The sequence below is a fragment of the Anomalospiza imberbis genome, chromosome 5 (assembly GCF_031753505.1).
Source record: "Anomalospiza imberbis isolate Cuckoo-Finch-1a 21T00152 chromosome 5, ASM3175350v1, whole genome shotgun sequence".
Classification (NCBI taxonomy): Eukaryota; Metazoa; Chordata; class Aves; order Passeriformes; family Viduidae; genus Anomalospiza; species Anomalospiza imberbis.
In genome coordinates, this window is record NC_089685.1 from 18,136,639 (window position 1) to 18,153,567 (window position 16,929).

The window sequence follows — 16,929 nt, forward strand, 5'->3', positions numbered from 1 at the left end:
ATCTTTATCCCAGTTTGCCAGCTGCCCCTGCTTATTCCAAGTGAGGGCCACCATAATATCCATGGCCTGTGTCCGAGGCAATTACCCATAGAATCATAGCTAGAAAGGAATAGATGAGTCGGAAAAGACATACAAGACATACAAGGATCAAAGTTCCACTCTTGGTCCTGCACAGGACATCTCCAAGAGTCACACCACATGCCTGAGAGTGTTGTCCAAACACTGCTTGAACTCTGTCAGGCTTGGTGCTGTGACGACTTCCCTGTGCAGTCTGTTCCAGTGCCCAACCACCCTCTGGCTGAAGACCTTTTACCTATTATCCACCTTAAACCAGCTCTGATATATGCTGTTACAGAGGGCATATAGCCACAGGTGCTGTGGTGCTCCATGCACTGCTTGGGTCACAATCTAGCCCTTTTAGCTACAAAACCAAAGTTGCAGATTTTCAAATTAAGCACTTTCAATAACCACATATGGAGGATAAGATGTAACAGGACACAAATAAACTTCAGACACCCTTCAAAACTGCAATCCAGTATCTCTTTCCTGTCTCCTTGTGTACATTTTATCTTTCTCTACCCCAAACAAATAGAGTAAAAGGCCAGTTTGAGCTGATTGCTTCTATTTCCATGGTTGATGAGGCTGTGAACAGTACTACACGTGAGCTCCACAACTGAATATCATCACTGGTTTAAATCCCACAGGTAGCACCTACACACCAGAGTAAGTCTGTGGAAGGACTCTATAGGATGTGAGTATGAAATTCAGCAAGATGAAACTCTTCAAATGCCTCCTGTGTACATATTCAGTGCCACTTCAAACAGTAGCTTGAGATGCCTATTCTGCAAGCACAGCAGCCCTAGGTTTTCTCTGTAGGTGATCAAAGCAAGTTCTTGCAGAGGGATTCTGACAACCGGGCATTTGGAAAGCTGGAGCAACCACATAGACATTTGTGTACACCTGGGCAGGAAAAATTTTAGTTTGGGTTCTTGAGTTGTGGATTCCAATGTGGGGGAGTTACATGAAGTCAATGATTAGCCTTAACACGTAGGCCTACCTACATCCTTAAGCAAAAGTTTTCCTTTGTGTGGTTCCAAATGTGCAGCTATTTGCACATGTATTTCCTTCTGTCTCTTGTGAATTGTTTGATGTTCAAACTGGCTCTGGAGGAAGCTAGGTTTTCTTCCAAAGACAAGTCAAATAGATAATATTTGAATAATTTAAATTCCAAGAGCAGCCAGAGACTGGACCAACAAGTTCTGCAGGTTGCCTTTGCCAGATCTGCTCAGGCCAAGGAAGCCTGGGCAACAACAGCCACACAAAAGGGAGCAGGCTCCACCCCACCAGATCAGTTCCACTGATACATGATCTAGAGGATAAAAAGAAAACATGGTCCTGAAAACTGAAACATACACAGGTAAAGGTAGTTCCTGAATCAAGCAAGTTTAAGAATAAAAAGAAAACAAACAAAACAACAAAACCCAAACCACTTTATTCCATAATTATACTCAAGTTTTCAGTCAGCAAGGAATAGTTTTCTGCCTATGATAATTTCAGTGACTGTGACATTCTACACTAATGGAGCTTCTGCCACATTACAACTGGGCCTAACCAGAATTCTAACCTTTTGTCCTTGTTCCATTCCAGCAATCTCTGCAGATATCCTTAACAAAAACATCTAATAAAGAAACTACAGAGCATGCAATCTTACTCTAGTTTACAGAATGCAGCACATGGCACATTAGAGTACTCCTTTCCAAAGGGATTACTTAATCAAAAAAAAAAGGAAAACAGCACCTATCTTATAGTGGACATTTTCCTAGGTAATTTTTACACTGCAAATTAAGATATCATTACAGCAGATGAGGGGAAAAATTATTTTAAATACTCTTTTTCCCGCAAAATCCAAGTTATTGCTTTTTCACAAACTGTTGAATTAAGATAATCATCCTTAGTACTCAAATCTGTTATGAAACAGTGCTTGTCAAGAGGTCCAACTGCTTTTTAAGTGAATGTTTCATTAGTTTGGTAGCCTACAGGGCACAATTAGGTATTATGATGAAGCAATGATGAATATGGCTTTCCTATATTTATAACATCGTTAGGTTTCAGACTGGCAATCTGCCAGCTAAGGGGGTTACAATCCTGCAGATACATAAAGTAATACATCTTTGCACACATAGATTACATATCAAATTACTGCCCTAGCACAAACCTGTTGATTTTGTATCTTACACAGGACAATTAGGACATACCTGTGCTACATGATGAAACAGACTATCGAATCAAGTAGACAGGTTTTATTTAATACCACTAAACATGTAGGCAACTGCTCTCAAACATATAAAAATACAACTCAGTATACTGAGCATATACTGACTAGGAATGCACTGTATTATTTACGTAAGAAACAGGACAGAGCTAGATACCAATTGGTACAGAGATTTTCTCTGCCTTTCCACAGAAGCTGAGTTGCAGTGCTGGAATGACAATTTACTGCAGTCTTATACAGTTCAATCATCAGCAAAATCACATCAAAAGACTTACTTAAAATTCACAGTCAAGATGATAGAGGAAGTTTTTCCAACAGTACTAATTTTGGTTTCAAGTTTAAAGTAAAAGGAGGTAGTGCAGTAAGGTTCAACCCAATTTTACTGATGCCAGGTATATTTGCCAGTGGCCTGTGGGTTGTCTTGTAATGTGATATTTGAAGAGGATTTGTTTCCATCAGTATATGTGTGTAAGAAAACATCAACTGGTCTCCTGGTTTAACATCTTCTCTTTTGTCATACCTGTAAAGAATAAAGAAGGTTTATTTTTATTCCTTGCTTTACCTATTAAAGATGGCCATTATTGCAGAGGCATGAAGCATCCAAGGTGAAACACAAAAATGAACTAACATTCTCAGTTATAGTTCTTGATTAAATAGTACTAGAGAAGGAAATAGTATTTTTGAAGAATGTAGGGACTCAGTCATTCCATGCAAGTCTTTCTGCTGCTATTGTGATATAAATCATGACTCCTAGAAAATTTCTTACTAGTTCCCTATTTGAATTCGGTGGAGAAAGGACTCCAAAGCCTAAGATTGCAGGAAACTGGACCAATTTTTAAGTTTTACTCTACAAGAACTGTATTTGGACAAATGTGAGGGTTTTCTTTGGGGTTTTTGCTGCTTTTTGTCTGTTTGTGAGGTTTTTTAGTAATTCTAAGAAATACCTTATATGGTACTTAAGCAGAAACCTTTTTCTTCTGGTAGTCATACATTAGAGTAGGAGCCTCAGAGAACAGCAGGGAGAAAACCTCCTTGAATGCTTGAAGATAGAAGGAGCCTGGCAGTTACAATACTAATTTGATACTTGTTATTTCTAAGTTCAGTTCCTTGATCTACTACATGTTTGGGCAGGTCACTTTAGGTCAGCTTTTATAAACTGTTTAAGTACCAGAATACATATAAATTATATATAGAATTTAAAAAAAAAGCTTATAAAATAACTATTGAGTTCTAGGACTATTTATTATGTACACTTACAGTTATTTCTCAAAAGGATTTATGTTCAATCTAGCTATTGAGGAATTTACAGGATGAGAAAACATGTGACTTAGCCATTTGGCAGGATGTGAAAGATCTAGTTTCAGCCACTTTTCATCTGACCTGAACCCAAAACTGCAGTTCATTATCTCTTAAGAGCTGTATGAACCCCTTTAATCTTCTAGGAATTGAGGCACATCTCCACCACTGTCTCATGAGGACATGGTTCTACTTTGCACTAGTTATTTGCTCATTCACTGAGAGTAAGGTGCAATTTAGAGCTTAAGGGTTAGGATATTCATACTGAACATGGCAGCCTGATTGAGTCCTCAATCCAGCAACTTCAAAGGAGAAGAAAGAGGTAAGTTCACTCCAAAATGCTCCATAAACCACTGTTAGGCTCTGTAACCTGAGTGAAGAGCAGTGTCCCATTCTTCACCTTTTCTGTTGCCCTGTTCTGTGAACTGTTTTCTACCAGCACTTGGAGCTCCCATTCTTAGGCACCTGAAGCCTTCCACACATTTCACAGGCATCTTACTCAGGCCGTCATTTTCCTTGCAGACATGGACACAGGTAGGGAAGTGGTGCAGTCCCAGCCCTACATACCCTTAAATGCACCTAGGATTAAATCCAGCCTGCATCTTTGCAGGCTTGGCCTCTTATCTGCCTGAATTCCCTGAAAAAAAACTCTACTGATATTTTTGTAATGCTGCCTGACAGTGCAGTCATTAACATTTAAGATATATGAAGGAAGTACTTTACAGAAAAGCAGAGGTTTTGTGTGAATTGTTAACTAAAATTTTGGCAACTCAGGAAAGACCCCAGGCTGACAGAATTCATAAATGTTACTAAACACACAGTATAATGCAGAATTAGACTGCACACTGAACAGGTGTTTTCTACTTTTAAAACAATTGCATGCTAATTTCACCTGCTATTTCCAAAAATATTACAATACCCCTTAGGTTGGTAGATACATCCAAACTGGCAGAAGGAACAGCATTATTTTGTAGCAACACTACCAACTACTAATTTCGCATTTTCTTCATCAGCAAGTAAAAGTCCTTTTATCTGGCTGCATGCATTTCTGAATTTTATTATTTTTAAATACTTTAAGCTTACACAGCATATTTATTCAGGGTTCAAAGAGACTGCACTAATTGAAGACAAGATTGTAACACCTGTTCCGTGTAAGAACCTGCATCAAGCTCCTTTCAATCACCCTTTGAAGAAAAATAATAGATCACTTGCATTTTTCTTGAGGCAAATAGATCTCATCTGAGCACTAACTGAAAGCTGATAACTTTAAGACACTTTTATTTATGGATTGCAGTTATCTGATGAATCATCAGCCTTCACAGCCACCCCACCCCTAATCTGTTTCCACCTGACATATACTGTCTATGAAGATGTTAAGTTAGTTTTCACCCATCTGAAAGGATGTCACTTTCTTGGACAATGAGAAAATGGACAGTTGGTGCCAATTAACTTTGCACTACTGTGCTGTCAGACCAAGTGGTAGTCCTGTGTATGATGCTCAGTTGTGAATTTTGCCTGTTTTTTTAATGTGAAACTTTATGCTGAATCAGCCCTTCCTTTAGCCTTTGTTTTGCTGAGTACAGATAAAAGTGAGAGAAAAACTGCTCTGTAACACCATGAAACATTTATCAGTGACAGGGATATTATTATTCATTCACCTTCCAATCCCACTAGGCCTTACAAGCCTTACAAACCTTACAAACCCAAAGCAATCCAACACTCACTCAATGAACTCAAAAAGCTCATTGGAATGAAGCATTACTGAGAAACTGGAGTTGTATTCAGAATAGTGTGTGTATTAAAGTATATTTTAAAACCCCAAATATTGAAACATTTTAGCTGTCATGCACATTCTATCCCTTGAACTCTAGCAGGTTAATGTCTCCTCCCTGTAGTTTAAGACTTTCTCCAGATTTAGCATACAAAAACCAATTTGAAAAAAACAATAGATAGGTAATTGTGAAGGCTTTAAACAGTCTGTACCATCATCATGAGAGTGCTTGGAAATAAAAAGGCATAGCAAGATCAATGATTTTTGTACTTCCCCTGGAAGCATTCTTTCCCCTTCTTCTGCTTTACTTCCAAAGTACTTTTATCTCTAAACATACCAGTAATTAAATTATATTCATTTGATCCTGAATACTGTGACTGGGGAAAAAGAACTCTATGCTCAAAATACTTCTTAAATCAAAATCTGCTTGTGTTGCTTTTGTTTTGTGCAGTATGAAGGCAGGCTTTGTGTCACCTTCTAATGAGTCATTTTCATTAAGATCATTTTCATTAAATTAAAATCTTATGCTTCAGCTGAAGAAGTAGGGTTAAAAATCAGAAAGGTGCCTACTTTTTGGTTTTCATCCTGAAAAGCAAATGATGCCACCTCACAATGTCTCCTACTATTCAGTCCAGTATTCCAACTCTTTTTAAAAAGTGTCTATGTATCACTGCTGGTCATAGTAACAAAACACTCAACAGCCCTCTCACAGAGCTAATGAACGTGCTCACAGCAGCAGCTGTGCCATCTATATGAGGGATGGTCCACATAAAAACAGACTTTCAATATTAAAATGTACATGAGCCTCACATTGCCACACATCATTCAGACAAATAATTATATACACTACTTTGCCAAGAAAGCTCTGTTTCACAAGGTCTAGTGGGGTATCAGACCTAGCTGCATTAAACATATTGGTATAAAGTTTGGTAAGCCAGCAATTTTTGTGCTGGTTCTGATGTCTTCAGAATCACAGAATCATTAAGGCTGGAAAAGATCTCTAAGAGCATCAAGCCAAATCGTTACCTCAGCACTACCATCACATCCACCATTAAACCATGGCCCCAAGTGCCATAGCCACACTTTTAACACTTCCAGGGATGGTGACTCCACTTCCCTGGGAAGCAAGTTCCAGTGCTTGACAACCCTTGCCATGAAAGAATTTTTCCTAGTATCACACCTAAACCTCTCCTGGAGCAACTTGAGGGCATTTCCTCTGGTCCTTTGAAATAATCCATGCTACACAGCAAATCAGAATCAATCAAAACAATGAAAAAAACACTGCAGTGCTTTATTTCTGAAATGGCAGCACTGCAGACATCAAAAATTCTCTGAAGAGTCATATAGTTCTTAAGCTGGTTTAATAAATACGCTATACCAGAAATTGTGTTTACAATATTTATCCCTGTGCATATGTAAAAAAAGAAAAAACAGGCTACTGTCCTCAGATCAAAAAACCTCATTCAGAACATACCTCCAATCGGAATTGATTTCTAGAAACCGAGAAACTCCTGTTTGTGCTGCAGCCACGTCAATATGAACAGAGACATCTACATAAATAAAGAAAATAGAATACAGCTTCAAAATTCTTCCAAGAACACGCTTATTAATAAAAAACTAACAAAACAGTAACAAAGAAGATGTGTGTACCTAGTTTGAAGAAGTAGTATTCAATACATGGAAAGATATATTGTAATTAATATTAGGGGAACATACCTCAAGCCAGCTTTACATACCTGCTGTTGAAGGTACCAACTCATGCAACTTCTGAATTGCCACTCCTCCAGGATAATTGAAATGTGAAACATACAAAGATGTTCCTGAATAAACAGCATTAAGTAGAAGATGCATTATAATAAAGAACGATCCAAGTCTGTACAGCCAGGATCTCCGGTAGTTATTCAGACTGTTGAGGAAGAGAAAAACAAGGAAGAATAAACTTATTTTATTTCATACTGGTCACTGACTACTGTGACAACTGTTACAGAAACTCCACTTCTAGATAATAAAGATTAATACATATTTTATTAACCCTGTACAGCATGTATTTATTACCAATTTGTAGAAGATTAATTTCTAGTGACATTTAAATTAGAATATTCTCATTAATAAAGCTAAGACAAACTTACCAATAAAGCTAAGTATTTATCTTTAAAAACTTCAGCTATGAACATATTCTCTTTTAAATAAGTTAAACACTGAACTTCAATTTCTTTACTCAATACACCCAAACAGAACTATTTAACTCCATGTCTCACAAGCCTCGCCTGTGTATTAAACTATCTCCTGAGGTAAACTGTGTTAACAGCTCAGGAGTACACTGGAATATGTCTTCTTTTCTGGTAAATAAACTGCATTGTAACAATGTAACCGTATAATTAGGGCTCTATTCTCAATTCTCCTCCAGACTTCCCAAATAGTCCCATCAAAGCATTTGACTTTTCTCTGTTTCCACTTCTCTCTGCAGTCAAATGGGTACAAAGACCTCGAACTCCTTTCTACAGAATATGAATATTTCAATATGACCCAGAGTTCAAGATGAAAAAAAGTGCATAAGAACAGTACTAATAGTTTTCCTTTTACATTTTCAGAGGGAAAAAACCCAACAAACAGGATTTTGAACTTACATTCGTGAGCACATTTTAGCAGCCACTATGTTGAAAACAGGGAAAGTATAGATGATGAAACGCAGCTCTTTGTGTGGGAGAAACGAATACAAGAAAATAAAGCCCAGTGCTGGCAAAAGTAAAATCCGAGTTCTCTTTTCTGTTACCCCTAAAGGTACAAATATTATGCTGCATCCCAAAGCACGAGGCAGGGCTGAATAGAAATACCACAAGAAGGGAGAGGTCTTCAAGGTGAAAAGAGTTAAGGATGCTTTCACTGCTAACAGGTAAAGTAACTATTCTTTACATAGTACCCACAAATTTTGCAAATGTGCAGTATACTTTTTGTATACACATTCTTCCAGCCTTTCATTTCCTGTCTTATCTTTGGAAAACTAACAGCAGTTGCTTAATTACATTCGTATTACCGAAAAGAGGCACGTCAAATGGCACTAATGATGGGCAACATGAAAAACCAAGTGGAAGAAACCTGGCTTTATATTGGTAGAACACAAAGAGGCAAGAAAGAAGTTAGCAGACGAGACTTAAAATTTGCAGAAACATCTAAGAGACAGACATTGTCTCATAAGTTTTAAATAATGAAAAGTAGAATCTAACACCCTGAGTCTCAGGAGTAAGTCACATCAAGTCTTTGCTTTGGTAGTGTTCTTTTTCTCTGGATGTTTCAAAGGATACTCCCCAGTTGGAACTTTTGTTTAAAACTGTGTTATACCAGAGCACCTTCCCCTCAGGCCACACAAGCTGCCTCCAAAATAGAGAATCCACAGCAACTGTTAGCCCTAAAAGAATTAAAGAGATACAAATCTGCATGAACTAAAAACCAGGGAAAAGCACACTAACACATCTGAATAGCATATATACAGCATTTTGAGACCAACATAAACTAAAACATGCATTGTAAGCCTCACCCAAAACCACAGAGAAGGCTGAATATGTCAGTCTTGCAGGGAAGGGAGGCACTTCTGAACAGAAGCCTTTAAATAAGCATGTTAGACATGAATCCAATTGGGATTCACCCCACTCCAACCCCAGGTTTGAAAGAAAGGGTTTAACTGAGATTTGTTTTAGAAGAGTATTAGGAGGATTAAATGTAATGAACAAGAAGCTCATGTTAACTTCAAATAGTAATAAATAAATGTTTATTGTAAAACTAAATTGTTTTTTGTTAAGTTAAAAAAAACAATCACAAAGTTTGCTACTATTCATTAGGTGGAGAGAGAAGGAGAATAAGGGATGAAAGGCAAAAAGAAAGCAGCAAAACTGTCAGCCCTATCTCTTCCACTCAGCTCTGTGAAAACTGCTCTAGTATTTAAGGATTTTGCTCAAATAGGAAAGGGGAGTGCCAGTGATTAATTCCCACTGGACCTCCAAACTCTTACATCATGAGGTGCCTCCACATGCACCTGGCATAATTGTTTGGCGTTTCTGTTATGCACTCTGCAAGGGACAGCACGCTGCCAAGGGTCATCATCACATATCTGACAACAGCATTTTTAATTTGGTAGGCTGATGGAGCAGCTTAGAATATTTACGTGCATATACACGAGGATCTTCCACAGACGGGTAGAGACAAGGGAATTTTTCAACCTCTCCAGCATGGAGATCACTTAAGCTGTTAAATTTAATTTAAGAACAGAACAGAGCTGAACTGTAACTCTCCCCACAACCCTCCTGCTTGGTATCTCTGTCACATAGTTGTATTTTATCCTGGGACTCAGCTTATCACCACGGCAATAGATACTACAACTGATAATATGCACAAGTAGCAACAGCCAGGTACTAATTGTACTGAAGTCAACCTGTACATCTCAGCCTCAAGATCAGGACATTATACTGTAAGCATCTAAACACAGAGGCTACAGCAGCTTTCTCTGCTCTGCATAAATCTATTTCCTCACATAGAAATTTTCAAAGAAATAAAAAATCTTGTCATATTATTAGCAAATAGAATCAAACTAAAACAATAACAACTCACCCCACTTACCCTCTCTCCACTGCCACCCCACCCCAAAAAACCCTTAAGGGCTATTCAACAGATAAATCAGTCAAAATTCCAGACTTCCCTTGAACTTAATGTCATTTGCTTTCTTCCAAGCACTTACCCAACCAAAACATTCCAGCAGGAACAGCATGGGAAAGCACCTTGAAAATGGAGATTCTTTTAGTTAATAACGTCACCAGGAGCATGAGGCCTAAGAATATGCAGAGCTCTGATCTGAAGACTATAATCGCCAAAGCTGAGAACCAAATGAATGGCCTTTGCTTTTGCTGTATCCAAAATGTCAATGCCAGGAGCACTGCAAAAAAAAACCCAACAAAACCCCAAAACACATCATCCAACATACTGAACTATTTATTTTCTAAAGGGTAACACTCAATGCTATCTTCTTGTTCCTCTAATTTCACACCAATCCTCTCCTGGTCTTCCTACCATTTCTAGTCCAGAAATTCTTCCTTTGTTAGAGAAATGTAATTTGGAATAATGCACAGCTTTATACTGTTGATGCTTAAGTAATTAGGAAAAGTATAACCACAGAAGGAACACATAAGAACTCTTTCTAGGCAGTATATTTAATAGCTATTGGTGGGGGGGGGAAAGAAAAACAAAACTTTAGGGAGTACTAAAAGCTTCTCAAACTATGATTCATAATTATTATTGCTCAATATCAACTAGGCAATTAGTTTATTCTCTTGGCTAAGTATATTCTATATTCATGATAACACAAACACATTTCAAACATAAAAATGAGACTACAGACTACTGCTGAGGGAGAAAGATCTATAAATTCATTTACATGACTAGGTGGGATACACAATATCTCTACAGACTAAGTTGTCTCTATTTTTGGTTTAAATCTTGACATAGTAAAGTGCTCAGGATCCTAAGGAAAATGTGAAATACTAAGGTACAAAGTCATAAAACAACTTGTATTTTTTAATATGCAGAAATTATCTGAGACATTACTAGACAGTTTATCTGACCATTCATCTGCTTTTGTTTCTCATTTCTCATCCATACAGGTTCTTACATCAACTTCACGTTATTAGCTGAACAACTTGCACTGAAGCATTTAGTGACTCAGTAAATATCTGTCACATAAGATTAATTTTCCTCTTCATTAGCTCGGGGGGGAAACTATATATGTTGAGAAGGGTTTGATGTTGACTTTTTTTTTTCAGTAAGTATAGAAACTGCTGCATTTGTAGAATGCTTCAGAAGAGGAAGGTGGAGATGGTGCAGTAGGAATTTCTTCTACAATCCCATGATAAAGTACTTTCCTGTGCCGACCAAGTTCACAGGATTTTCTGAACTGCAGGTGTACCTCATTCCTTTTCATAGCTCCATGCTTTATGCATTAGACACGTGTACTAGCTAATCAAAGCCATCTGACAAAATCCACATGTACTCAGATTCAATAAAACTTGATTAAACAGTCACTGTAAGCATAGATGGTAAAGAGAGAAAGAAATCTCAAGCTTTCTAGTCTTGTTATCACACAATTTAATCAAGTAGATATGTTATTTTGGTCTGACCATACTTTTCCTGTGCTTTAACTACTGATACATTTGAAAAGAAGTTTTAAATTTTTATTTTTTTCCCATGAAATACCTACCGAATGGAAGTGCAAACACATTAGGGAGGGTTCTTGTACAGTAAAACATCAAATGAAACTGAGTAACAGTGATGAGACAGAAGATTGATGCTGTAGTTGCTCCAAACTGCTTTCTAACTTCTTTCTGCAGCTTCCATAAGGTGTAAATCACACTGAGCCCCAAACTTCCTCGGACTATCAGGAGAATAAAAACAGGAATCAGAGTAGCATCAGATGGATCACTGATGAATGGCCATGTTACATAATGTAATGGGAAGACATTCTGAAGATTAACACTTAAGATACCACAATGTAACTACCTTCAAAGAAACAAAAAGCCAAACAAAACTGCATTTAGTTTATCTGTTCTAATCCACTTTTAATTTGTCTGGTAGTTCTGCACAAAGGTCAGTGCTTCCATGCCGAAGTTAACAATCCTTTCTAAAGTGTGCATGGGAGAGAACTCTCTGAAGAGACTTGAGATACTTGCTTTTCCTATGCTGCTTGACATTTGTTAGCACAGACTTCCTGTGCGCTGTTAGTTACTCTCCAAAGAAGGAGCTGAATGGCCATGCTGGCCCCAGGTACCATAGTATGGGTTTTCCTTCGTTGAGGAAAAGAATATCACAATTTAACTATTGATCCAAATGTAGCAAAAATGTGTTAACTGGTGCTCTAATGGGTGACATCTCTAAGGATTTGAAGTTCTCATACCTATCAGCTGGGAATAAAACTTGGACATTCTTAGTACAGAAAGCACATAGATAGCCGGGCTGGAAAGAGCAGCAATAAAAATTGGTCCAAGGAACGTTCTTGGGACAACTCCAGGAAATTCATGATGGTCATACTGCAAAAAGGAGAATCTACTTAAAATAAGCAAATTAGAAACAATGGAAAATAAATCATATTCACACCGCATTTATCCTACAGATACTGCAGGGAATTGCCATCTTTAACACTGTCCAAAAATGAAGACATTATTTTCAATTTACCTTATCCAAGTCCAGCTGGTGGTACACGACATCATGGATAGCTTGTAGGTTAAAGCTTTCCTCCACTTTTGTAAAAGGACAGACAGTTAAATGAACAAAGGCCACCGCAATCAGCAGCAGCAGCAATGGGAATGACCGCCCACTTGAGCTCCTCTTCTGAGCCATCTTGGCTTTGAAATTCAGATATATTCTATTAGTATCAAAAAGAAAATAAAAATAAATTACATAAATAACATGGCATGAAGTGTACAACCAGAAAGGAAGATTGATGATGCAAGGAAAATGTACTACAGCAGTCAAAATTTCAAACAAAGACTAGTAAGACAAAAAATCCAGGAAATTTTTTACTACATTCAATTAATTAAGGTAGTCAAAAATATATTCAGAAGCATTTCAGAATTTATGCCACCATCTGTAGATATAATTGTTTTAATTTTCACCTAAAAAACCTCAAGACAACATGGACCTTAACCAATAAAGTATATCCCTTTGCATTCCATACTGCCCCACTGCTGAGTGTCACGTCAGTTATGTCTGTGATTTGTGGGACAGATAGCTTTGTAAATTACCCCCACTTTAACTACACACTGGATTTACATATGATCTTTAGAACATACACTCTCTTGCTTGTTCAGGGCTCCAAAAACAGTGGGAGAGGATCCACAAGGATGAGAAATTCTTGAGAACAGAGTACTTTGATCTCCAGACTACTTTGAGTTTGCCAGCAGCTTGGTCTGGACTTGGCCAGAGAAGGACAAATCCCCCCTGGCACCCACACATGTCACTATGGCAAGAGACATTTTGTATCCCATATTTCACACTTCTACCCAGAAATTAAGGTCCCCTCTCCCTAGTGCTTCATTTCACAACACTGCTGTGCCATTCTTATGGAAGTATTTATGTTGTATTTTATCTTTATGATAAAATCATGTGTCCAGGTGATGCCAGAGAAAATCTATTTCATGTTCTTTTCATTTAGGCTTCCCAATTTTTTGTAAGTTTACAATGTAATAAAAGAGATTTTGATTACTGTTATTTTTGCTCTGTTCTCACAGAGAACAATTTCAAAACCAGCACTTTTATGGTACAGCTGGGGTATTGGTTAGAGATGTTTTCTCCTGTGTTTTGGTCTAAATATGTCCATCAAACAGATGTAAGATAGTTGGCAGATTTCCTGGGATCACTTAGCAACTGCCTCCTAGAGCTACCTTTTCCTGAACTGATGTTTGTGCTGCTCATTTGTAAAAATGAGCAAGCTCATGTTCCTTGTATTCACAATGAGCACAAATAAATCTTGAAATTTGTGTACTTCCTGTAAATTGCATGTATCTGCATATTATTTTAAATATCTCATTTACTGCATCTCTTTTTCTGATGATTGCTTCTGCAGCAGACTGTAACTGAACCTCTAAGCCTGAGCTCACAGACAGAGCCTTGTCAGGAGTCTAAACAAACCCTTCACCCCAGGAAGTGGGAATAGCCTTTTTAACCTGCGCCTAGTATTATTTCTTTACAAGAATGGATAACCATAGTTTATGCTACAACAGAATCCTTTTTTGCACAAGAGTAGGAAAAGACGTATGGGACTGACACCAGGACACCTCAAAAAAGTGTCTGGCAGGAATTAAGTCCCTGCACAGGGCCATTTAAGTTGCACAAATTCTTGCTAAATTCTTACAATAAATGCAGAAGAATCTCATTATTCTGGTCAAATTTAACTGAAGAGAAAAATGGACACTGAAGGGTCAATCCACTGCTGCACACAGCAACACTGGCACTTGAGCAGCTCCTGCATCAGGTGAAACAGCATATTCTCCTGCAAGGTAGGGACTCCTGACTCCAAATTCATACCTTCTTAACACTGCAGATGTTTTAGGACCCAATAAATCCTTATAAAAGGACCCAAGTGCCAAGAAGCTCTATTTTTTCCCTTCTTAACTACATCATCTGCATAACAAGCTGTTACCATCATCTATAAATACTGCATTCATTATCCTCTGACCGATCTACAACACAGCCTTCTCCTGGTATCTTTAGCTGATAACTACATGAGTAATTAGTCCCCAACTTCCTAAATCAGAATGAAAGTGAAGCTACATATCCCACACACAGTTTATCACAAGCTTTTTTTTTATCTTGTTGACTCCAATCCTTTTGTATGCCTGAAAAAAGCACGACAGCATACTTGCATATCTTGAAGATAATTATATGCAGAAATTCCCTGAAGATAAAAAACCTGGGTGTTGAAGACAACACCCAGGTTTCTGATATAAAGACTAATAAATTCAGTGGTCTTGTCAAGACTCAAGATAACTCGCTCTGTTGAAAATTTATGTTGACAAGCATTAAAATTCAAGCAGAATTTATCAAGACAGGTAGGCACTGAATTTTATTATTAAAATAAATTTCCTATATAAAAGCAAATACTTGCAATTATAGTTTTTTATTTTTAAATGCCAAAACCCCAGAAACAGCTTTTCACTTAATAAAAATAATTTAATACTGACACTTAGAGGGATAATCATAAGCAATATACATAGGTTTGTCCATTGATTACATTCTGGCAACTTCAGAAGAATCTTCCTCAGGCCTCTACAACATAGCCACACTGACTTCCCCCCAGGAATCTATATCAAAACTGAATCATAGAAGAGCAGGGGTTTTTAACACAAAGGATTCATCTTTTCCTGGGATTAAACTGGGTGGAAAAAACCCCTGGGTTTTCATGTTAAAAAAAAAAAAAAAAAAGCTGAGGTACTTCCATCAAAAATGGTTTGTTGCTGTTTTATACTTTTTCAGTGGAAATACCATTAGTTCACATAATATTTTTTTCTTCCCGTGAAAAACCTACCATATTAAGCTCACTTAGGTTTTTCAGACACGCTTCAGAAGAGCTGTGATAGAGTTTGGCAGCCAAACTGCATGTTAAATCTGTCTACAGAGTCATTTCACTCCCTCAAAAGGAGGAATCCAAGCAGAACCACCAAGCGCACCCCAGCATCAGGTCTTCCCTCTTAGGCTTGATCTAGTGTTGGCAAAACCCATTTTGTATTATCTTAAATTTTCATGGCTTTTTTTCTATGTTTTAATAGCTCTTGCAAGTTTGATCTAGAGTTAATACCTCAATGAGGTCAGATTTAAACCTTTTAGTTGCTGGGATTGCTTCTTTTTCGTGTATTAGGAAAAAAACTGCAGTTACTATTCTTATATACACTTCCTCACTAGTTTCGAGACTAGCTAAATAAAAAAAAAAACAAACAAAAAAAACCTAAGGGGGGGAGAAAAAAAGAAGAGAAGGTTGAGGCAGGAAATACAGTGTGGGACGCTAAGACACAAAGATACGGCCGAGCGATAAAGAAATGGCACTCCTGGAGCCAGGGAAGAAACACGCAGAATGCTCTCCACTGAAACCTACACAAACCCAACCCGACCACCCTCCCCGCGCCCCCATCGTTCCCGGGCGCCCCGGGCCCAGCAGGGGCACCCGGACACCGAACCGCCGAGCCCAGCCCGGCCCCGCCGAGCCCAGCAATGCCCAGCCCGGCCCCGCCGAGCCCTGCCCGGCCCAGCCCGGCCCCGCCGAGCCCAGCCCGGCCCCGCCGAGCCCAGCAATGCCCAGCCCGGCCCCGCCGAGCCCAGCCCTGCCCGGCCCAGCCGAGCCCAGCCCTGCCCGGCCCAGCCGAGCCCAGTCCGGCCCCGCCGGTGCGCGCCGGGGCGGGTTTGAAGCGCCGCCCGTGTCAGGTCGCTCCTGTGACGGGGCCCATGAGGGCTACCGGCCGAGACCAAGCACCACCCGGCGCTCCGCCAGGCCCCCGCGGCAGGGGCAGGCACCGCGCCCCGCGCACACCCCTCAGGAGGCGGCTGCCCTGCCCTGCCCGGCCGCGCTCCCTCCCGCCACGCCACAGCTCCCGCGCCCGGGAGGCGGAGAGCTGGGGCGGCCGCCTAGCAGCGCCCGGCGGGGCTCCCGGGAACGCCCTCTGGCCCGGCTGCAGCAAAGGCACGGGCAGCTGGCGGCGCTCCCGCTCGGCCGCTGCCCCATCCATCCGTCCGTCCATCCGTCCATCCTTCCTTCCATCCATCCTTCCATCCCTCCCTGCCTGCCGCCCGCCCCGCCGGCCCGGGCAGCGCCCGCCGCCAGTCCCGCACTCACCGCGCGCGCGCCCACGTGGCCGCTCCGCAGAGCGCGCCGGCAGCGCGGGAGCGGCGGCGCCAGCCCCGCGAGCACGTGACCGCCTCCCCCGCCGGCCATATTGGGCGAGGGCAGGGCACGCCCCCGGCAGCAGAAGGTCTCCGAGGCGGCTGCCGAGTACAAATGGCGGGCGGCTCTGAAGCCCCTACGGAGCCGGTGCCTGCCCTTTCTCATGATGGCGGCGACGCG

The 16,929-nt window shown here is 40.0% G+C and overlaps 1 protein-coding gene across 2 annotated transcripts; it reads right to left on the reverse strand.

The window, feature by feature from the left end:
- Positions 1-1,890: 1,890 nt before the first annotated feature.
- ALG12 (ALG12 alpha-1,6-mannosyltransferase) lies at positions 1,891-16,874 on the reverse strand. 2 transcript variants are annotated; one of them, XM_068189772.1, is made up of 10 exons: positions 16,702-16,874; positions 12,552-12,741; positions 12,274-12,406; positions 11,581-11,754; positions 10,069-10,263; positions 8,642-8,745; positions 7,967-8,190; positions 7,076-7,245; positions 6,814-6,889; positions 1,891-2,792 (listed from the first exon to the last, which is right to left on the reverse strand). In XM_068189772.1, the coding sequence occupies exons 2-10, from the start codon at positions 12,714-12,716 to the stop codon at positions 2,561-2,563; spliced, it is 1,473 nt and encodes a 490-aa protein (XP_068045873.1). In that variant the 5' UTR covers positions 12,717-12,741; positions 16,702-16,874; the 3' UTR covers positions 1,891-2,560. The 2 variants fall into 2 exon arrangements, with proteins under 2 accessions (XP_068045873.1, XP_068045872.1); XM_068189771.1 differs by lacking the exon at positions 16,702-16,874 and having other exon boundaries at positions 2,286-2,792; positions 12,274-12,422; positions 12,552-12,724.
- Between the last annotated feature and the right edge of the window lie 55 nt (positions 16,875-16,929).